Source organism: Capsicum annuum, chromosome 7, assembly GCF_002878395.1.
Source record: "Capsicum annuum cultivar UCD-10X-F1 chromosome 7, UCD10Xv1.1, whole genome shotgun sequence".
Classification (NCBI taxonomy): Eukaryota; Viridiplantae; Streptophyta; class Magnoliopsida; order Solanales; family Solanaceae; genus Capsicum; species Capsicum annuum.
Window position 1 is genome coordinate 198,717,826 of NC_061117.1, and position 22,937 is coordinate 198,740,762.

The 22,937-nt window shown below is 33.6% G+C and overlaps 1 protein-coding gene across 2 annotated transcripts; it reads right to left on the reverse strand.

Moving 5' to 3' along the window:
* Positions 1 to 52: 52 nt before the first annotated feature.
* On the reverse strand, positions 53 to 9,694 carry LOC107878306 (transcription factor MYB4). Of its 2 annotated transcripts, none has more exons than XM_047393899.1 (3): positions 9,226 to 9,652; positions 8,702 to 8,831; positions 53 to 241 (listed from the first exon to the last, which is right to left on the reverse strand). In XM_047393899.1, exons 1-3 carry the CDS (start codon positions 9,356 to 9,358, stop codon positions 232 to 234), a joined length of 273 nt encoding a protein of 90 aa, XP_047249855.1. In that variant the 5' UTR covers positions 9,359 to 9,652; the 3' UTR covers positions 53 to 231. The 2 variants fall into 2 exon arrangements, with proteins under 2 accessions (XP_047249855.1, XP_016580728.2); XM_016725242.2 differs by lacking the exon at positions 53 to 241 and adding an exon at positions 2,394 to 2,952 and having other exon boundaries at positions 9,226 to 9,694.
* Between the last annotated feature and the right edge of the window lie 13,243 nt (positions 9,695 to 22,937).

Here is a 22,937-nt window from a genome sequence, read left to right on the forward strand (position 1 = left end):
GCAACTGAGACATTAGGTGACATCTTAAAAGACTTGAACTCTTTTAATTTCTTCTCTTTCTCCCTTCGTATAGCCCTTTCATTCCGTAATAAATTTTGTGTCTCCCTGGGGACACCATTTTGAATGATCTCGCGACCTCGAAAACATGCCCTTCGGCGATGTACTCTTCTACCTTGTCTCTTTGCTCGACATCCGGAACTCCCACTTGGAGTGATTCGAGTTTGTCCCCGTTCAGCCATTTCTGAAATGGAAACCAAGAAACATTTAAGAATGGATTTACCACTCAATGTGATGTGTAAGTCACAATTCATCGTAGAAGATTAAATCTATTATAGAATTAAAATTATGGACTAATAAGGGCAAGAATAATATTAAGTCTAATTCAACCACATATATCACCAAAAATATTAGGACATATATAATATTTTTATTTTATTTTATTATACCTTAAAAAGGAATCAATTACTATTCATGAATCAACATGAAAAAAATCTGTATATAAAAAAAAAATACAGAAGCAGTATTATAATATTTTCTACCCTTGTCCCTTTTAATTATCTTTGTTATAGAAAAAAATATTTATATATATATATGAGCCACAGTATGTACCATTTATATATTTATATATATATACTGCAATCAATACTGGTACTTGATATGAGTACTATATCATAAAAAGAATTAATATAAACTAAAGGGCCCATTTTAACAGCAGGCTTCATCAAATTCTTAATAAAGAATCTTCTCTCACAGAAGCCAAAAAAAATAAACACGCAGAGGCACTAAAATTTTTTTTTTTTTTATTGTTTAACAATTTCTTCGTTGATAAATTAGATAGTGCATCTTACGAGAGAATGGCGACGCGATTTACAAGTTTGACTATGCGTCTCACCGGATCAACACACGTTGACTGCGCGTCTCACCGGATTAACACACGTCGTACCGGACTTGGTGATGTATCAGACCGGATCAGCGACAAAACTGATCGGAGTATTGACGCTTTTAGCGGCGCATCTGACCGAACTTGACGTCGCTGACCAGAGATCGAATTTTTCAGGTATAAATTTATGATCTTTGTACTCTAAACTTCAAGAAAGAGGGCAATTTAACCTGTCTTTGATACCATTGAAAGCAAATTCGAAACAAAAACAGAGTGTATGTACCTTAATCTATTACAGTGGAAGTGTTGAATTTGCTATTGATACAATTGCCCCAAGTCAATCTTCGTCTTTCAAGAAAACGGAGAGTAGATTCACAAACTAAAAGCTTCTTATTTGGATTTTGTTGATATTTTTGTTACTGTCTTTTGCTCGCTTGTTTTTTTATGGAGGGAGAAGAGTTGTAACATATATGGGAAGTGGAAGAAACCGTTCCCCCAAGATTCAAAATTAAATCTTATCTACTCTTTTCCCTCTTAATATGTCACATAACCCAAAAACAATTAAAATCGGGTTGGGTCGGTCTACATGGACGATCCATGACCCGTAATTCAACAAGATGCATGCAAATACAGAGAGTGATTGTGATCAAGTTCAGTCACTGCTAAACTGCTTCTAGATTCACTGTTACTAGTATTTCCTTTTACCGTCATTGCAGAAAACTTCAATCGAATAACCGTAGTTGATAATCTCTCGATCTCTTCGATCCGCGAAGAATAATCACAAATTTATTTAACCTGAATTTGATACTATGATAAAACGACTGATTCTTCATCAATAAAACAGTAAATGTGCAGAGAAGTGGAGAGAAATTGGAAATTTTCTCTTGTGATTGCAAAATTGAAAAATGAAAACTAAATTACAATTTACTCCTACGAACTATTTATAGAGAAGAGATGCTAACTATCTATGCCAACAGCTGACAACTGCATAATGCTACGACTAACTGATCTAACAACTAGAGAATAAATATTTTCCTACTTTCACATAACATTAAAATGAAAAACAAGATTCTAAACTCCCACGAGAGTTCCCACTAAAGAAAGCACTCAAATAAAATGAGTATTTGCTGTCATGACAATCTAAGAGTCAAATGTACGCATATGCTTTTAATAGTTAGCTTCTAAAAAGAATGAGTTACACAATAGTTCTTGACACCCGGAGATTCATTAGGCCAGGATTTCCTTATTTTATTAAAAATTATTCAACTTTATAATACAATAATTTATAATACAAAATCCTTTAAGCTAAACACTAAAATTTCTATAACTTCTTAGCTTGACTATTTGTAAATGATCCACTTAGAAGATTTTACTTGAAATTAGATCATCTTTTATATATCATATCAATCAATTAGTTACACTTGGATGTATTTGGTCTTATTATAACACCTCGATTAATCGCAATTGTATTATTATCTATAACACTAAAGAAGAAACAAAACATACACCAAAATTAATTTACAAAGGTTAATGGAACTATAAAATTTGTTTGTAGTTATGCAACATTACCAAGTTACATATGCACTTACCAATAATTATAATGATCAAAGTCAAAGGAGGAAAGAAATTCATGACCTATATATGGTGAAGGTGGACACACAAGTCCACAGTAATCAATTGAAGGAGCTAGAAAATCAGTTCTAGTAGTATTGAAACTTTCTACTACAAATGGTTCTGTCCAAAAGCTTCCACTAGTTATTTCCTCTTGAAACACTTTATGTTGCTGTTGATAATTAGTGGTACTGTAAGAGGAGAGTTCTCCACTTGATGATTCCTTTGGTGACCATTCTAAACTTTCCAGTACTATATTTTCCTGCATATTATTATGACTTGTATTTTTATTGGTATTACTTTCAGTATACCTCTTCTTAGTATTATTCTTACATTTCTTGCTTGATTCATCACTTGAGTTTGTCGCATAATTAGTACCGCGCTTCTTAAGTTTTGTGTGCCAATGATTCTTTATCTCATTGTCTGATCTTCCTGGCAAGTGAGCAGCAATCGCCGACCACCTGCAACCATATAAGTTTACGGGGTTAATTTCATGTTACAGTTCAGAATCGAAAGAGAAATAGAGGTGTTCTCCCGTGGAGTGGATTGAAGAGAGAGGAGAAGTTTTATTATTCTCTGTAAAGTGATCCACTGAAAATGTATGTTCAGTACTCTATTTATATACAGAGTGTACAAAATGTAATAAAAAATGAAAACTAACATGCCTAACTAGTATTTAACTAGTATTAAGTTTCCTAACTAGTATTAAGTATCAACAGCCCCCGTAAGCTGGAATGGGAAACCAGTCCAAGCTTGGAGTAAAAAGAATGATGAAGAATGCCTGGAAGGGGTTTAGTCAAAACATCAGCCACCTGGGCACCACTAGAGATGACATGAAGAGAGATGAGACTATCTTGAAGAACATCACAAACAAAATGGCAATCAACCTTGATGTGTTTAGTCCGCTCATGGAACACGGGATTCGTGGCAATGTGAATGGCGGAGGAGTTATCAAAAAACACCTCAACAAGAGCAATAGAAGGAACTGATAACTTGGCTAATAATCGAACAATCCAAAAAACCTTCGTAACCAACTGTCGAATAGCTTTATACTCTGCTTCAGCTGAAGAAAGTCGAATAGTGGATTGTTTCTTCGAATTCTACGAGATTGGGAAACCACCTAGAAGGATGATATTACTAATAACAGACTTGCGACTGGAAGAGCAGCTAGCCCAGTCAAAATCATGGTAACCTTCAAGGGAAAAGGTGGGAGAACCAGTGAGAAAGAGGCCCAAATCAGGGGTACCTCCCAAATATCAAAGTACATGTAGGGCTGCTTTATAGTGAAGAACCCGAGGCTGAAACATAAACTGACTTAAGTGCCGCACACTGAAAGAGATATCAGGCCTTATATGCTGATGAAATTTAATTTGCCAATAATCTTTCGATACAAGGAAGGATCGAGCAAAGGATCCCATGAGTCAACTGCGAGCTTAACATAGAAATTCAGAGGAGAAGATACAGGACTAAGAGCAGCACAATTAAATTTATGTAAGAGATCAGTAAGAAATTTTTGTTGAGTAACCAGAAAACCTTCAGGAAATCAAAGCAACTGCATACCCAAAAAATAATGTGCTTCACCCAAATCTTTGATCTTAAACTGAGCATCCAGAAAAGACTTAAGAGAAGCAATTGCTGCCAAGTCGTTCCCAGTAAGAAGGATGTCATCAACATAAACTGCTATTATGGTAAAAGACTTCCCTTCAAATTTAAGAAATAAAGAATAATCATTCTTGCTAGAGTGACAACCCTTGGATAGCAAAGCGGAAGAGAGTTTGGCATACCATTGCCTAGATGCTTGTCTTAATCCATATAGAGATTTGTTAAGTTTGCAAACCAAATTAGGAGAATTAGACTGAACTTGCAGACCAAGAGGTACTTTCATGAACACCTCTTCGTCAAGATCCCCGTGCAAAAATGCATTATTAACGTCTAATTAATGTACCACCCAACCATTCTTAACAACAACAGACAAAAGACATCTAATGGTGGTTAATTTCACAACTGGAGAAAATATTTCATTGAATCAACCCCTTCTTGTTGAGTGTCACCCCTAATCACTAGTATAGCTTTGTATCTCTCAATAGTACCATCAGCCCTTTGCTTAATTTTATACACCCATTTAGAAGAAATAGCCTTCTTCCTAGGAGGAAGAGGAATAATAGTCCAAGTATTATTAGCATCCAAAGCCTCAAACTCCTTAAGCATAGTTTCTTGCCAAGCAGGATTAGAAACTGCCTGATGATAGAATTAAGGTTTAAGAAAATCACTGTCAACAGAAATAGAGGTATAGAAGCATTAAAACAAACATAGTGCTGCAAATAATGAGGTGGAACAGAGGTACGTGAGGACCTCCTCAAAGGTACAGAAATATGAACAGGAGCACAAACTGGAGAAACAAGAGTAGGAGAATCAGAAGAACTAGAAGGAAAAATAGGTGATAAAATAGGACTGAGAGAAGAAGAAGAAGAAGGCTAGGAGATGTGGGAGGAATAATAGAGAGAGACAGATAGGGTGATGATACAGAAATATTAGGTGGAGGTGTAGGAAATAGAGAAGGAGAAGAAGGGGAAAAGTAGGAAAAAACAGTCTCATGGAACAAAACATCTCTGGAAAAGAAAACAACCAGTTTGTACAAGTCAAGTAATTTATATGCCTTCTTGGTCATGCTATAACCAAGAAAAACACAAGAGATGGATTTGGATTTGAACTTATCCCTATAAGTCTTTGGAACTGCAGCAAAACTGAGGCATCCGAATAGTTTGAGATGAGAATAAGAGGGAGTGATATTACATAATAGGTTGTAGGGAATGTTGTTGTGCAATAAAGAGGAAGTCAATCTATTTATAAGGCAGGTAGCAGCGAGTACACATTCACCCCAATATTTGAACGGGTTAGATTGAAAAAGTAATGCTCTAGCCGTTTCTAGTAGGTGTTTATGCTTTCTCTCCACAACACCATTTTATTGTGGTGTATATGGAGTAGCTATTTGCTGAACAATACCAAGAGAGGAGAAAAAAATGCCTCATTTCTAGACCCCAACTCAAAAGCATTATCAAATATTATAGTCTGAATTGTAGTGTAAAAATGAGTCTGTACCATGAAAATAAAAGATTTGATGAGAGAAAATGCATTAGACTTAGTGGATAATAAGTATGTCCAGGTTGCCCTAGAATAATCATCCACTATGGTCAAAAAATGTTTATAGCCATTGTAAGTTTGGGTATGATAAGGCCCCCAGAGATCAGTATGGATGAGCTGAAAAGGGGAAGAAGTTTTAATGGAGCTTTAAGGGAATGCTAATTTTTTTTTGTCTAGCCATAGAACACACCTTACAAATGAATTCTTGCTTCTTAGGCAATGCGTTTTTATAGCATTAATAGATTTTATCTTATGAAAAGGCATGTGTCTTAATCTCAAATGCCAAAGAAAAGCAAGATCATTCAAAACAGACAAACAGACAAAAGAAGGCATGCATAAAGGAAGAAAAGGAGAAACAGAAATAGTGTTTTGATTAGAGAAAATGGTAGAGTCATTTGTAAAACAAACAGTAGAAGTAGTAGCAGCTTTATTATCAACACAAGCAGTAGCTGCAATGGTATTTACATATTGAGATGTCAAAAGAGATCTCGGATGAAGAATGTAGATCCCTTGAGACACTCTACCAAGCTCCAGTGGCCTCTTCAGAGAAGGGCCTTGTAGAACACAAGTAGAAACAGTGAAGTAAGCTTCACCATTGAATTGAGCTAGTAACTTGTGTATAGAAATCAAGTTATATTGAAAGAAACACATAAAAAAACATCCTACAATACTAATTCTTGGGACAAAGTAAGTGTTCCAGTTCACGTGAATTTGACCATATACCCATTTGGTAAAGTGATAAGATAAGGAATAAGAAGAGGAGTGATGTTGGTAAGGAAAGATTTAACTGGTGTCATGTGATTACTTGCACCTGAATCTATGATCCAAGAATTATCAACTATTTTAGACATGTGACAAGCAAAGAAACAATAATTGCTAAAATCAGAAGTGCTTACTAAACCTGCATAAATGGTAGAATCAGATCCACTCTGGTCAAGGTATGTATTCTTCATCTGTTGAAGCATATTCATCATATGAGTCAACTAGTCTGGTGAAAATTGAGCCCCACTTGTAGTATCAGTCTGGCTTGACTTCTCTAAAACCTCAGGTTTGGCAGCAGCGGGTACATCAACACCCAAAACACATGCAGCAGTAGACCTCCTATGAGGAATGAAAGCATGAGAAATGTTTCCTTGATAAGTATGCTGGTTTGCTTGGGACCCATTTGGTTGGGAACTATTATGATGTTGAATCTTCCTACAGTTCCCAATAACATGACCAGGTTTCTTGCAATATCGACAAAATAAATTATTCCTCTTATTTTCAAAATTCACCTTCTGTGAATACTGAGGTCTAGAAGGATAAGAGGGTTATACACTCCAACAAAAAAAGAAGCATCATCTGTATTGAAAGAGGGAGCCATAACATGTGCTTCAAGCTAACTCTCATCATTAATCAACATTGAGTAGGAAGTATCTACACCAGGAAGCAGTTTCATCATTAAAATATTTCGTCTCACACCTGAATAAACCTCATTCGAACCCATCAACAATTGATGCAAATGTTGTTCCTCTTTAAACTTCTGAAAAGCCTCTGTGCAACCACATGTGCAATTAGGATAAGTCAGAGAAAAAGCAAGTTCATCCCATAACTTCTTGATTTTGGAAAAATAGGACACAATGGATAAAGATCCCTGGGTAAAAGAAGCAATCTCCTTTCTGATCTAATGAACTTTGGTTCCATTCGCTTGTCCATATCTCCTTTTAATGTCTTTCCACAATTTATCAGCAAATTCTGTATACATGACACTTTCCCTGATCTCAAGCTCAAGGTTATTCAATAACCAAGCAAGTACCTTATCGTTTGCCCGAGACCATGGTTCAAAAAGTGGGGTATTTGGAGTTGGTCGACTCATGGTTTCATTAATAAGCCCCAATTTATTCTTACAAGATAGTCCAATCAGTATCCTCCTTCTCCAACCCCCATACCCAGTGCCATTAAACTTGGTTGTAACTAAGACAGTGCCTGGGCTATTAGAAGGGTGCAAAAAATATGAATGCGAAGAATCAACAGTGAAAGGAGAAAAACCTTCCGACGACGCACTAGCGGATGCATCCGAAGAGTTCGACATTGTTTGAGAAGAAAAAAATGAAGCTGGACCGGTACACCCGACGAAAACAGAGTAACAAACAAACAGAAATTAGAAAATCAAAGAGGAACACAATACCAAAACTCCTTCGATTCGGTGAAAAACCAGAAAAATGTTGTCACCGTCGCGAAATCAACAGAATACAATACCAAAACTCCTTTGATTTGGTGAAAAATCAAAAAAATGTCGTCACCGTTGTGAAATCAATAGGTGGCCCCAAAAGTAAACCCGAATTTCTTGTCTATGGACTGAGATGAGAAACTCTCAACAACAATTTCCAGCTAGGGTAACATCAATCAAAAGCTGAGATGACGAGCTACATAAAACCTGTGGCTCTGATGCCATGTTACAGTTCAGAATCGAAAGAGAAATAGAGGTGTTCTCCCGTGGAGTGGATTGAAGAGAGAGAAGAGAAGTTTTATTATTCTATGTAAAGTGATCCACTGAAAATTTATGTTCATCCTCTATTTATATACAGAGTGTACACAATGATATAAAAAATGAAATTAACATGCCTAACTAGTATTTAACTAGTATTAAGTTGCCTAACTAGTATTAAGTATCAACATTTCACGTGTGAATACTAAACTTTTCACACTAGCTACGAGAATAAAAATGTCCATCATAATACAAAACTATCTTTGTAACATCAAAAGAATTGAATTTTTTCCATTTTAATGGTAAAATGACAAAATTATCTTTTATCATATTAAAGTAACTGAATTGTGTGTGTATTAAAAAGAATTCAAGGAGGTGTGATTTAACTCCCTCTTCTTCAGAGGCCAATCTAACGTTTTGTTTATGATTTCATATGAACTAATTTTTCTAGACTCCTAGCAAATATTAGATTCAATGAGTTCAATCTTAAAAATATTAAAAGTTAAATTCATTAAATTCAAATTTTGAATACACCTCAATTCAACTAGCATTGACCAGTGCTATTAGCAGGTAAATCGGACATGTGGAAGAAGAGTACGTACCTATTTCCAAGTTGAGCATGGAGGTTCAAGATGATTTCATCTTCTTCTTTGGTATAATTCCCTCTTTTAACATTTGGCCGTAAGTGATTCATCCATCGAAGTCTGCAGCTCTTTCCACACCTTGCTAGTCCTAATTCACCAAAAAACAACATTCCGTTAATTATTTCATTGGAACTCTCCAATAATGGAATATGATACTAATATAGAAGTACTTTCGTTTCAATTTATGTGTCTAATTTTTTTAGTCTGTTAGAAGAATGTCATTTCCTATATTTATTAATTCTTTAAATTCGACATCTCACATGAAATATTTAAAACAACAAGATATTCACCAAACATATATTTTAATACATTACTCACATATCTGATTTAAGCTTACTGGATTTAAATATCTAAATTTCATGTTTTCGTAATCTCATGAACTAGAGTGAAATACAAACATAAAATAGGAGTAATTATTATTTTATGAATGAATATTAACAACAAACCAATTTAAAACCTTAATTAGTTACAGAAATTCTCACCAGCATACTTGGGAAGTTGGCGCCAGTTCCATGAGCCATATTTTGCAATATATGCTGTTAACTTCCTATCTTCTTCAGGAGTCCATGTCCCCTTCTTCATTCCATTTTCGTCGTAGCAAGGTGTTCTCACCATCTCGATAACAATTCTCTCGAAGAAATAACTCAGGATAAAGAGTTACAACTCCTTTTTTGCTATTTATATACAAGGTAGGAGTCCGGCCTAATCCCTCACACGAAGGTCGCTTTGAATAATTTTAACGAAGAGCTACAACTTAGTGGAGAATATGATGTATACAGTGAGGAATTAAAGATCTTTTAGCCATTTACTTAGTGAATAGAACAAAATGTCTTTTTCAAATATTTTATGTGTAAACGTGAAGATTTCTTATGAAAAGGCAATTAAAATAAAGTTTGTTCACCAGTAACCTACAAAACTAATTCTCTGGTATATAGCTCTTCCTAGACACCTAAATCCTCAAATTCTAAAACTTGACTCCTATATATAGAGGAGGAGGCAGAACGTGTAGCACGTAGCAAGCCTATGCTGTTTTTCTAAGAGAAAATTCCAAGTCAGCGCCTGTTGTTTTTAAAGTTTTCAGCCTAAAATGAGCAGCACATTTTAGCTCACATTTCTTATCAGATTGGACTTGGAGTTTTGGACCAATCATCACAGTTTGGAGAATTTTTTGATTTCTACCCTCTTTCAAAAGTTATTTTGAGCTATATACACCAAAAATTTTTTTAATTTATTTTTTAGGGTTAGGTATAAAAAATGAGCCAGGATTGTGAGGTCATGGGTTCATTTAACATTTTTAAAACTTTTTAAAATACAACTTTTTAAAAACTACCACATGGTCCCTTTTGTATATTTTTTCATTTTCAAAATATTTTTTAAAATCAATTAATATTTTCAACGACACATTTCTCTCTCCTCAAAACCTTCCTTCTCCCGTTTTGATTTTGATTTTTTCGAACAGAAAAATACGGTTGATTCTTGCTTCCTAATGCGAAATTTTTTAATTTCTCTTGCTTAGGTAAGTTTACTTTTCTTCCCCAATCAGTTCTAGATCCATTTTACTAAATTTCTTTTATGACGTTTTGTGTTGTAATTCTTCGATTTTGAAAAAAATTACACTGTTCTTCGTTGAATCAGTCGAAATTTGAGTATTTTTAGTTAACATTGTCAATTTCGCATGTTTAATCGGATTCTGCTGTGGATAATGATTAGAAATTTTTTCAATTTTGGTAGTTATATTGCGTTTGATTTTGAATTTTTTGTACTGAATTGGACTCGTTTTAATGGTGTTCCATTTTTCTTAATAGACCAGTGGTCGATAGGTCGACCACTGCAGATTTGTCTTTGCTGCATTTATTTATTTTTTCTAATGGACTAGTGGTCGATAGATCAATCACTGTAGATTTATTTTTGCTACATTTGTTCGTTTTTTTAATAGACCAGTGGTTGATAAATCAACCACTACAGATTCATTTTTTGTTGTAGATCATAAATGGTGAGAAGAGTTCATAGAGCGGTTAAAAGGCCTGCTTCCACTGATTCTACCAGTAGGAAGCGAAAATCCAAAGAAGTTTTAAAAACTTCCAAGAGAAAAAAATCCGTAGTCGATGAATCAGAGTCGAAAACCGAATCATGAATCCTTGCCGATATTTCCGAATATGACGAAAGCAGTACCCACGAGAGTGAGGATGCTGAGGATAGCGAAGGTAAAAGCGAGGGCAAAAAGAAAAAAAAGTAAAAGTGATAGCGAGGACGGTGAGGATAGGAGAGATAGCGGAGATGGGGAGGAGGATCCCCTATCCTTGCCAATTTGTGCGAGAGATATCTCCGTTGAGTCGTACGGCCTAACAACCTGGATGGATGATCTTGGATCTTTTCCTGCAATGATTTCTGTGTGAGCAAGAATGGCGGTGTATCGAGAGTTTAGACGGGTTCGTGTTGAACAAAAGTTGTATTATGATTTTAAGAAGACATGTTTTGGACACTTGAGGCATATTTCAGAACATTTTAAGTTTAATGGACAGATGGTTCATTATATGTTGATGTGACGTATAAACATAAAAATAAAAACTGCATGAGATTTGGTTTTGTGTGAACGGTAAGTCAGCTTGTTTCGTCTTAAAGAAATTTACTTTGATTACGGGGCTGAATTGTTCAGCATATCCCATAAATTAAAAATGAATAAAGTCCTCCAAAATGGAGAAAGCTTTCATTTTAAGGTGACAAAGAACAAGAGCATTATTGCTGCAAAGTTGATTAGCCTGATAAAAGATAATCGGCTGAATAATCAACAAAAGTTAAAGTGTGCTTTGGTTTGATTTGTGCACGCGATGCTGCTGGCAAAGGATCCGTCAAAGAAGGTGGATTCAGACCATATCAAGATGGAGACTGATTTAGAATTCTTCGGGAGGTATCTATAGGGAAAAGAGTCCTTTGAGCTATCTTCAAAAGAAGACTGATCTGACCAAGCAGAAAGAAGCTTTTGTCAAGAGGAATAATGCATCGTACGCATTATTTGGCTTTCCCTGACCTTTCTGGTACTTTTAATCAATCAACCTATTGATTTATTATAGACTCCTATATATTTATGCAGTAATACATAGACACTATAGACTTACTTGTGCTTCTATTGATTGCAGTTTTGGATATATGAGGCCTTTCCTTATTTGGGAAGGTACACCAGCAAGTCGTTGGATTCTCCCCTGCCCATTTCCCGTCTTGTTCGATGGCAAAGGTCGAAGTGCGACAACATAATGGAAGGCGACCCGTTTAAGTAAAAAGAAAACAACACAAAGGTAAAATTATACTTATTTTGATATGATACTAATATTATTATATTAGCAAATGTGTTGTAATTTATTTTTATTTTTTTGTAGATTGTGCACCCGTACCTTACCCCTACTGTCCGTGAGATGGAGCAGAGATACATGAAAACTTATAAGTCATACACGAACGAAGTTAAGGATACGTCCATCGATGCGTTGAAGGCGCAGCTAAAAGGAGTGACTGTCCTGACTTCATCAGCGGAGATAGCGGCCGAAGATAAAGATTTGGGTGGCCACCATTATGTTCCAAGTCTACCATGCGTTTGTGATCATGATGGTTCAAATGGACTCAAAACTTCACCAGACGCTTCTAATGACGATGACCTACGCGAGCGCATTGCGTTGCTCGAGAAAAGTCTACTAAACATTGCTTCTTTTGTTAGAGATGAGAGGTTGAGGAGAATCGAGAAGAATAAGAAAAAGCAACAAGAATAAGATAAATTAATTAATTTTTTTGCTCTTCTAATTTAATTTTATTGCATACGTTTAGTAATTCTTTCAAAACAATACAGTGCACCTCAATAGGCCCCCTCTTAACCGGCATCAAGTAAACCTGAAAGCACTTGCAGTCGCAGTAACGGACATGGCTGGAGCAGATGAAAAAGGTGAAGAAGAAAAGAAAGAAGAAGAAACAGAAGAAGAAAATCCAGCAGATGAAGAGGAAGAAGTAAAAGATAAGGAGATGACAGTTGAAGTAGAAGAAGAAAATGAGGAGAAAAGAAAAGAAGATGGTGAAAAGAAATCAGAAGAAGAAGAAGACCAAATAGAGAAGACATTTGAAGAAGAATTAGTAGTCGAACAGGAGGTTGAAAACATTGGAGAAGAGAAGAAATCAGCAGAAGAAGAAGAGAAGAAAAATAAGAAGAAAGAAGTTGAAGAAGAGAAGAAAAAACATGAAGAAAAAGAAGTGGATGTTATGGGCATCATTGCGGAACTCAATCAAGAAAACTAGTTTTGTGGATTTGGAACAAACAATTTTCTTACTGATTTATTTTTTTTAGTGATTTGCTTTATGGATAATTGAATTACATATATTTGACATGTTTTTTAGTGATATGAATTACATATATTTGACATGTCAGTGATGGCATTTACTGATGAAATAATATTCAGTTATTCCATTGTCTCGTTAGATTAAACAGCTGGATGCATTACGTTATCAGTTCAGCTATTGTCCTAATTTATAGTGGTTTATTGGAAACATAATAGAAGTTATTCACTATAATTTATAGACTTAACATACTATCGATTGAGTAATTCATATATTTACTTACCTTAACTATCATGGTTTATGGAGGTCGATGATAAAAGAAATAGACATAATTCTCTATTAATTATAGATTACACTCAGGATTGATTTAAGAAACCTTACATCTATTTATTCAGTTTCCTATATCCCTATTACACCTTTCTAGAAAGCCAACAACAATAACAAACCATACAATAAATTTTTTACGCCTTTCTCTTTATCCTCGGTCAAAATCAGTCTTTGCTTTACTTGATCCCTCTTCATTTTGACTTCTTTTAGTGATCCTTTCAAGTAATCTCTTTGCTCTTCGGCTTCTTTTAGCAATGTCATGAGTAGATCTCTATTTTCTTCGAATTTTCAAAGTCTTTGGAGTATATGAAACTTGGAAGAAGTGCCTCGAAAATTTGATATCAATGGGCTGCTCGTCGGTGAGTCTTCGTCAAGTCACTTAAAAAAAAGCATCCCCCATTACCTTTCCAACAGCATAGTCAAAGAGTTTTTGACTTGTATTCCAATCGGTGCGTGACGTCCTAAAAACAGTTGGATTGCCACAATGACATATGTAGGACATTTTTGCATTTGATTTTTGGGATGGTTGAGACATTGTAGTTGTTTACTAAAATTAAAGCCAAAAAATATGAGAGTGCTAACACAAAAATAACCTTCCTTTTATAGAAGAAAAAGTGAGATATTACCGTTGGGTGTTGATTTGACGTGTACTTTATTACCGTTGTAAAAATCTGACATTTTGATTATTTTTTATTGTTGGTCATGTTTCATAGACCTTATTAATAATCAATGCCTTCTTAGGATTATGGTAGCTAATTTATAGAATAGATAGATAGTCTAGCATATACTAAGAGCTAATTCCTTAATAACCTCACTAGACGATGTTGCATATTCATAGACCTTAACTAGCAGATATTTGGAGAAGGATTATTTAATTAATAAAATAATAAATAATTAAATTTTACGCAATTAAAGGAGTTTGAACAAGTCATGTGATCATATGAGAGTCCACGTAAATTGGATAAGGTGATCAATGAGGTATGAGGATGGGTAATGGATGAACAACAAACATGCATGGGGCAATGTTTACCCAAAGCACAATTGTGTTATGGATAATTCATTTGTTCAACCACAACTCATCACCTCACATCATTGATCACCACTTTCTATTTATGTGGACTCTCATACGATCACATGACTTATTTAGGCTCATTCGATTGTATAAACTCAACTATTGATTATTCTATTAATTAATTAATCCTTCTCAAAATATGTACTAGTTATGGTCTATGAATAAATATCATAGTCTAGTTATTTATTTGTGAAGATAGTTACGAGTCTATGATAGACTATATTAGGTCGAGTACAAAATTAATCCTAGTCTAGCATAGATTTAGTACAACTTCATTAATACATGAACTAGACTATGACGCACATTTATAGACCATGACTAGCATATATTTTGAAAAGGATTATTTAATTAACAAAATAAAAAGTAATTGAATTTTATGCAATCGAACGAGCCTAAACAATTCATGTGATCGTATGACATTCCACATAAACTGAAAGTGCTGAAACAAGATGTAAGGTGATGAGTTGTGGTTGAATAACCAACATCCTTAGGGCAATGTTTAACAAAGGAGAAGTATGTTGTGAGGAATTCATTTGTTCATCCACTACCTATCCTCACACATCATTGATTACCTCATCCAATTTATTCAGACTCTCATACTATCACATGACTTATTCAAGCTCCTTTAATTGCATCAAATCTAATTATTTATTATTTTATTGATTAATTGTTTCTTTTTTTTTTTTCGAATATGCTACTAATGGCAATAAACCAATACTGTATATCATTGACAAGGCTTACGGTCTATGACATTTACTGAATACAATCGATGGACTGGTATTATTTAACGCATCGATTATGTATTAGGTCGACCATAGACATTGACATAAGTATCGAATAAACTTCATCAACCATACATTTAATTTTTTATGAATTAACATAATCGTGGATAGACTAGATTAGCCTTTCATTGATGTATATGAATTAGCCTAAACGTCTGACAACTGTCCCGTTCATCTTCTACCTTGATCTCACGCAAAATTTCTAAAAGGAACAAAAATGATAAAATTACAGTGCAAAAAAATACAGAAAACAAGAATTAAACCAGAAACAAAAACTAAACAAGAATTAAAGGAAGACAAGAATTAAACAAAAACTAAACAAGAATTACAGTGCCACAAAATGCAGGAAACAAAAATTAATTTTTCATTAATTCATAACTGTTTGATTCATGTTCTAATAGAGAAAATTGCACAAAATTTAAACGAGTCTAAAATTACAGAAATTTAAATGAAGACAAATATAGGAAAAACTAACATATTTCATTCATCATTGCAATGGTAGACCCATATTTACAGCAAACCCAAACAAAAGGTGCAAAACTATAGAAGCTTTCATCTAACATAAACCTAAAAATGAAAGCTTCTCATTGCAATGACATTAAAAGAAATTAAAAAAAGACATAAAAACTTAAAACTAAGGGGATGGTGGGGGGTGATCATCTCTTCTGGCTCCATGTTGAGCCGCTCCACAATCGCCCGTAAAAAATGAACAATCCATCGAAGTTCGTAGAGGACATACTCCCTATCCTGCCCCAGTCCGTAGAAGAGGCGGTTGAAGTCGTTACGGAGGAGGAGAAGGTCGTAGTTACAGTTGATCCTCTTTCTGGGTCTTAAAGGAATGTCTGGCATCTTGTCGTCGATTTAATCTGATTTTGAGTTAATGAAGATGAATTTTGGGTGCCGTGGATGGGTGTTTATATAGATCAAAATAGAACCCTTTGGTCTTCCTGCCCTTTGGTTGGTAGACATATAAATGGTGAAAATCAAAGAGAGGTAGTGTATACTCAATCAACGCAAAGTCTAATTGGACGTGCAACAACTTTTTTTATGTGTAATAAATGATCAACTGCTTGCATCTATCCTTTTGAATATTTAGGATTTTTAATAGACCTTATTAAGGATCGATAATAAACCATGTGTTAAATAAAGAATAAAAGAAATAGACCGGACACACAATAGATGCAATACTTTAAAAAGATCAATAATAGACAAAGAGTGCAGTCGATAAATCTAGCATTAATCAGATAACTAAAGGATTGTCAAAATACATACACTGCCATGACTTATAAAAACAAAAATTCATACAAGACTAACTACGATTTTTTGTTGTTACAAGTGGTTCTCTTGTGCCCGGGTCTCTTGCACAGTGAACACTTGTTCCTCCTCTTTGACTTGAAAGTCTCGCCCATGACCTTAACGTGTTTTCTTTTCTTCCTTCCGAGCTTGGTGGCCATGAGAGGTGAAATAATGTTCACGTCTAACAATTCTTGTGGCACGCATCATTTGGAATCCAAAGGGACAACATTAATTGATTCTGAATACGCAAGGAAGTACTCTTCCACTTTATATAGGGGCAAAGAGTAATCATAGACTCTCAAATCATAATCTTCACCATGCTTCAATCACAAAGCGATCATCGCGTGAATGGATTGTATTTTGACTAGGTCAAACTTTCTGCAAGAACACGACCTTTTCAGTAGGTAGACTTTAGTCGTACAGCCACTTCCGAACACAGTGTATTGCCTTTCGTCCCCGCTTATGCTCTCCATATAGAAAGAGTCGCCCTCGCTCATATTATCTCTTAAGATTTTTTTGGATACCGAAATAAATTTGTTATCCTTACATTTGAAGCTGTAGACACGCCTCTCCCTGAATATTTCTTCAAACCTCTTGGTAATCGAATTGAATATGGATTCCACGGGGTACTCCCTTTCGTCAATCAACATAGCATTCACCGACTGGCAATATTTGTGATCATCACATCAAATCTATTGCCGGGGAAATATGTGCTGTTTTATTTTTCAAAACCAAGCTCATGTTCGAGGATAACGGCTGCCTCGGGACAGTAGTTCTTGAATTTCACAAAATGGTTGCTAAAATCCTTGGGAGAATATGCCTTTGCCGTATTGTAGAATAGATAGAGGTGTTCTCCGCAGTGGTGATTTGCCCAGATATTTTCACCTAGGTGCCTCACGTAATACCCGTGATGAACATGGTTGTATGCCTTCGCGATGTCGTTGGCGATGCTCTTGTGCCTATCGGAGATAAAGCATATACCTGGTCCATCGACTATAATAGACTTCAGCTTCTCAAAGAAGAACGTCCAAGATGCATCGTTCTCCTTGTCAGCGATGCAAAAGGCAATGGGATAAATATGGTTCTCCGTATCCTGTGCAACTGCTCTTAGCTGCACGCCCTCATACTTGCCGTATAAATGAGTGTTGTCGATCGCAATAACCTTACTCATGTGGGCGAATTCCCTAATGCAAGGGCCTAACGATAAAAAGTAGTACATAAACCTACAATCGACCTTTTTCACCATGATGGAATAGGTAGTACCAATATTAAGAGCATCGATCATATACAAAAAAGCGGGCAGGCAGGAATACCCGTGCTCCGCTATCCCTCGAACCATTTACTTGGCAATCACACCCCCCAACCAACATTTTCAATAGCTTGGTCTACTTTTCAAGTTCTTGAAAATGATCCTCCGAATCTCGCTAGTGTCCGGACCCTTTCCTTCGCGATACATATTCACACACAGCGATGCAATGACTTTAGATGTGATTTTTCTATGACAGCGTGTGGCGTATTCGATGCCACAACTGTGATCGTCAACGTATTTATAGATAACAAATCTGTCTGTGCATTCATACTTTTTCGCTCGCAATATCCACCCGTAGCTAGGTCAAACATATTTCACCTTGAGGAATTTGCTGCAGCTCTTTAACGTAGCATAATTAAAAAAAATTTCTCACAGCTGCTACGTCCAGCAATAATTTCAGCTTCTTTTTACTGCTAAATATTTGATTTACCTGAAAAGTAGTTCTGTCGAAGAAGGTGTGATTGGTTTGTGCTCCCAATTCGCACTCTTTTCCCCCTTTTTTCAGAGAGAATTGATCTTCCAATTCCATTGAATCATCTTCCGAATCCATTAGATGAGCATCCAAACTTTCATCTTCAAACGAATCATGTTCATCGATTGTCGGCTGTAGTGGCGGGACTGTCAAAGACCCCAAAACGATATTTATTCTCAATAATGGCCTAGATCTATCGGCAGCGACATCCAACATGTATAATGACACATGACGATCATTATTTATGAATGTGGGGTGTATTTTACCCCGTCCCTTCATTACATAGCTAATTCTAATGTTCTTTGGCTCGCATTCTAATTCTCCACTCTTAATTATGTTCAAACCATGTTGTCGTACGATCCCTTGCGATGCAGCGAGATGGGCACTGTCTCCTTTGTAGCTGATTTCCAACTCCAACAGTTGGGACCCTCCTCCCACACACCCATATAATTACCACCCATGACAACTACCTCTGCTACTGCCATAATAGACCACACAAATTGATAATAGACCAAAGTTTAAGTCTATAGATGGTCGATGACTGATCGATCACTGGTATGAATACGTCCGTACAACGATGTGAATCGACTAATTTTTTGATATAATCGTTGTCCACCTAGCTCTGGGATGAAAAAATGTATGTCTAGGACTTCTAAACTACTAAAATATATCTAATGACGAGGTATTGAGCGAATTTGGAAAGGTTTCGAGCTAGTAGAAATTGTGAGAAAAAAAATTTAGACTTTTTTTTTCAAAAATGATGGAACAACAATGGAGGCAATGATGAAGAATGAAGATTTTCAGTTGTGATGAACAATTTTTCATCGAAAAAGTGCCCAGAATCGAAATTATTGGTGAAAAAGGGAGCTTCTATTGGTGCCTTCTTGGACAATTTTCTAAATTAAAATAGGAAATATGAAAAAAAATGGTTGAAATATAAAAAAAAAAGGTGAAAAATATTAAATATTAAATGGATGAGGGGACTAAAATGTAAAGTTTAAAACTTGTGTGATAGGTTTGTATGTAAGAATGGATGATGTCATAAATGTGTTTAAACACCTAATTTTTCAAGACTTGTGACTAAATATAAAAATAAATTTTTCAAAGTGTCTAACTATCAAACTATCCTCACAGTTTGTGGTGCAAGTCTACAAAGAATGAGCCACACAGAGGGTTTAAAAAGAAATAAATCATTCTACTATTTCACTCAATTTGTTTGCAAAATTTACCATTTACTTCCTCCATCCTAATTTATGTAAATAATTTGAGTAGATTCAAATTTAAAAAAAAAATTCTTAAATATGTCATACTAGTATTTAGATGATCATAAAACTTTTGAGACTTGTTGAGCTTAAATATGCTATAGATATTCAAATTTAATCGAATTAATTAAGTCCATATTAATTTTGAATAAATTCCTAAATTCAAGAAGTATCAAGATTAAAATATTTAAGATTTTAAGTCCATGAATTTAAAGTCTAGTCCAATTTATTGGAGTTAATTCCTCATATTGTCATTGAACTATTGATAATATCTCACAAAAGTCATTTTTGTATTTTTTTTATGACAAAAATGTCATTGAACTATTACTTTATCTCTCATATTATCATTCTAACATATTAAGCTACTAAACTCACTTAATTTTCTTAAATGACATTTTAAATTCAATTTTAATGACACGTTCATTGAAATATACAACTCAATATATAACAAAAGATGATTTAGTATAAAGGCAATAAGCAAATTTTATTATAAAAATAATAAAATTCACCAAAATAAAATAGATTTTAAATAAACACAAATTATACACGGTGAAAATAATTTTAAAAATAAAAAAAATATATGAGATTTTATAGCACCCATTTTTTAAAATTTTTAAGGAGCCACTCTCTCCGTTTCATATTATTTATTCACCTTTCTCTACACGTCCCATAAAAGTTATAAATAAGAAAAATAATTTACTAATTTACCTTGTAATTTTTAATATATTCTATTAGTGTCTTCATAAATACCAAAATTAATAATATAAGAATTTTTTTGGAAACTTTATTATATTATACTTTCAAATGAATTAATATAATGATGAATAATAATTTAATTTTAGTTCTATAAATCGATAAGAAACTTAGAATATATGGAACAAAAGATTAGTTAATACTTTCATTGTTCTTAAATAAGTGAATAAAAGCAAAATGTAAATTAAGATAATTTAATGTATACGTTTTAAATTTTTTATATTTATTTAAAAAAATTTATTGAATGCATACATATTAATAAAAAAACAGAATTGATAAACTTTAAATTCTAATTTCATAAGGGAAACATGTAAACAGAAAAGTCTATAAGTAATATGAAATGAAGAGAGTATACTTTTCTTTTAAATGGTCCTATAAAATTTCAAGTATTTTTTTAATTTTTTTTAAAACATCTCAATATGTCTAATTTTTTATTATTTAAAAATGTATATTTCATTTTGGTGGATTTTATTGCTTCTTATATTATACTCATTTTTTGTTATGTACTTGGGGTGGTATAATCTAATGAATTTTCATTAAATTTAAATTTAATTAAGTGAGTTTATTAGGTTAAAATGTTAGGATGACAATATGAGACATAAAATAATTGTTCAGTGACATTTTTGTTATAAAAAAATAAAAGTAACTTTTGTGAGATATTGTCAATAGTTCAATGACAATATAATGAATTAACTCAGTTTATTGGGCTGGTTCATTAAGTGATCCTCAAATGAGTTTTTTTATTTTTGGTAGTAATCCAAAGTCTTTCGCAAATCAAGAAAAATACAGTACAACGTTCTCCTTTCAGGAGGTGATCCGCAAGCGTTCCACTTATCAAGAAATTTTCGTCTTTTTAGTAGTGAGCAGCAAGTCTTTCTTACCTTCGCATTTGTGATCATCAAAGCCTAGAGGCATTCGATGTCAAATCCAACCAACCAATTCAAGAACAAGCCAAAATCTTGAATTGACGGTTGTGAGGGGAATAATTAGAGAACTACATCTTTTTTAAAAAAAAAAATTAGAGAACTACATCTTGTTATTTAAGATTGCTAAAGATTGTAACCCGCATAATATTGAAATTAAATATTTTCTTCCTTTCAAAATAGTTGACATATTTATCAAGAATACTTGTCTCAAAATAGTTAACAATTTAAAAGATTAATAGGACATTAATTATTTTTCAACTTTTTGCTTAATATTAATTATTTTAGAATTAAGAAACACGTAAATAGATAAAGATTAGAGAATTGATAAGAAATATTTCCTCCGTCCCATTTTACCCGTCCCAAATTGGCTAAGTTGATGTCCCATTTTACTTGTTCCATTTTACTTATCAAGATAAGACAAATTTTTCTTTCCATGTTTTACCCTTTACATTAATTACTTTTTCTTTAAATTAAAATGTAAACATCATTTAATAGGGGTACTTTGGTAAACTAGTCATGTTATTTATTATTTTTCTTAATTGTTGTGACATTCCAATTTGGGACAAGTAAAATGAGACAGAGGGAGTATATTTTATCAAAATACATTTTTGATTAATTTTTTTAAAAAATTGTGTAAAACCTAAATCTACCAACTATTTGAGACGAAGGGGGTATTAAATGCTTGTCTCTATTTTTCTTATCTTTGATTATTACATTTTTCAGGAACTAAGTTTAATCATAATAATATGCTATAACATTTTGTATGGTTATCAAAAGATTCTTATTAAGAATAAAATGAAAAATGTTATTATTTTTAAATTTAAAAGTGTACCATCCTTTTAAACTGACCAACATAAAAAAGAAAAACGTGTTATATAATGTAGAAAATAAAAAGGAATGATATCCCCTCCGCCCCTTTAGTTGGTCATTTATGTTAGTTAGATAACTTATTAAATCAATATAGAATTAATTATTTTTTCATTTTATCTCTATAACTAATAGTATACATTACTGCGAACAATTATAATTTCAATGTCCTTTTCTTATACCCAATAAATATCATTAATATGGATAAAGGATAAAATATTAAAATTCATCATTTAATTTATAACTTTTTAATTATTATATAAAATAAAATCTGTTCAAGTAAAATGGGACGGAGGGAGTATGGGTTTTACATAATCATTATCGGAGCTTTCAATTGCTTACAAATTTTCACTAACATTTAATTATCTCGCCGTTTTTTTTTTTAGCACAACAGGAAAGATTTACAACATACATGACTATTTTTTTAAAAGGGAATACTTCCTCTATTTCAATTTACCTATTTTTTGAATTTATTTAAAAAGAATTTTATTTTTATATTTAGTAACTATATAATTTTAACATCGGATATAACATTTTTAAAAACACAAAAAATTCAAAACTTTGTCTTATTTTTAAAATATTATGAGTCGAGATAAATTCCGAATTTGTGATACATAAGATAAAACGGATAAAATACTAAAAAGACATTAAGTATCTACGACAGTTTAGGTAGCTCTTTTATAAGCAGATATTAACGGATAAATTTGCTTTACTATTATCTTCAATTAACTAACATATTAAAATTCCGACAAACATATTCAACATATATAGGCTATAGCTACCACCAAGCTTTGTTTGTCTATAGTAGATACGG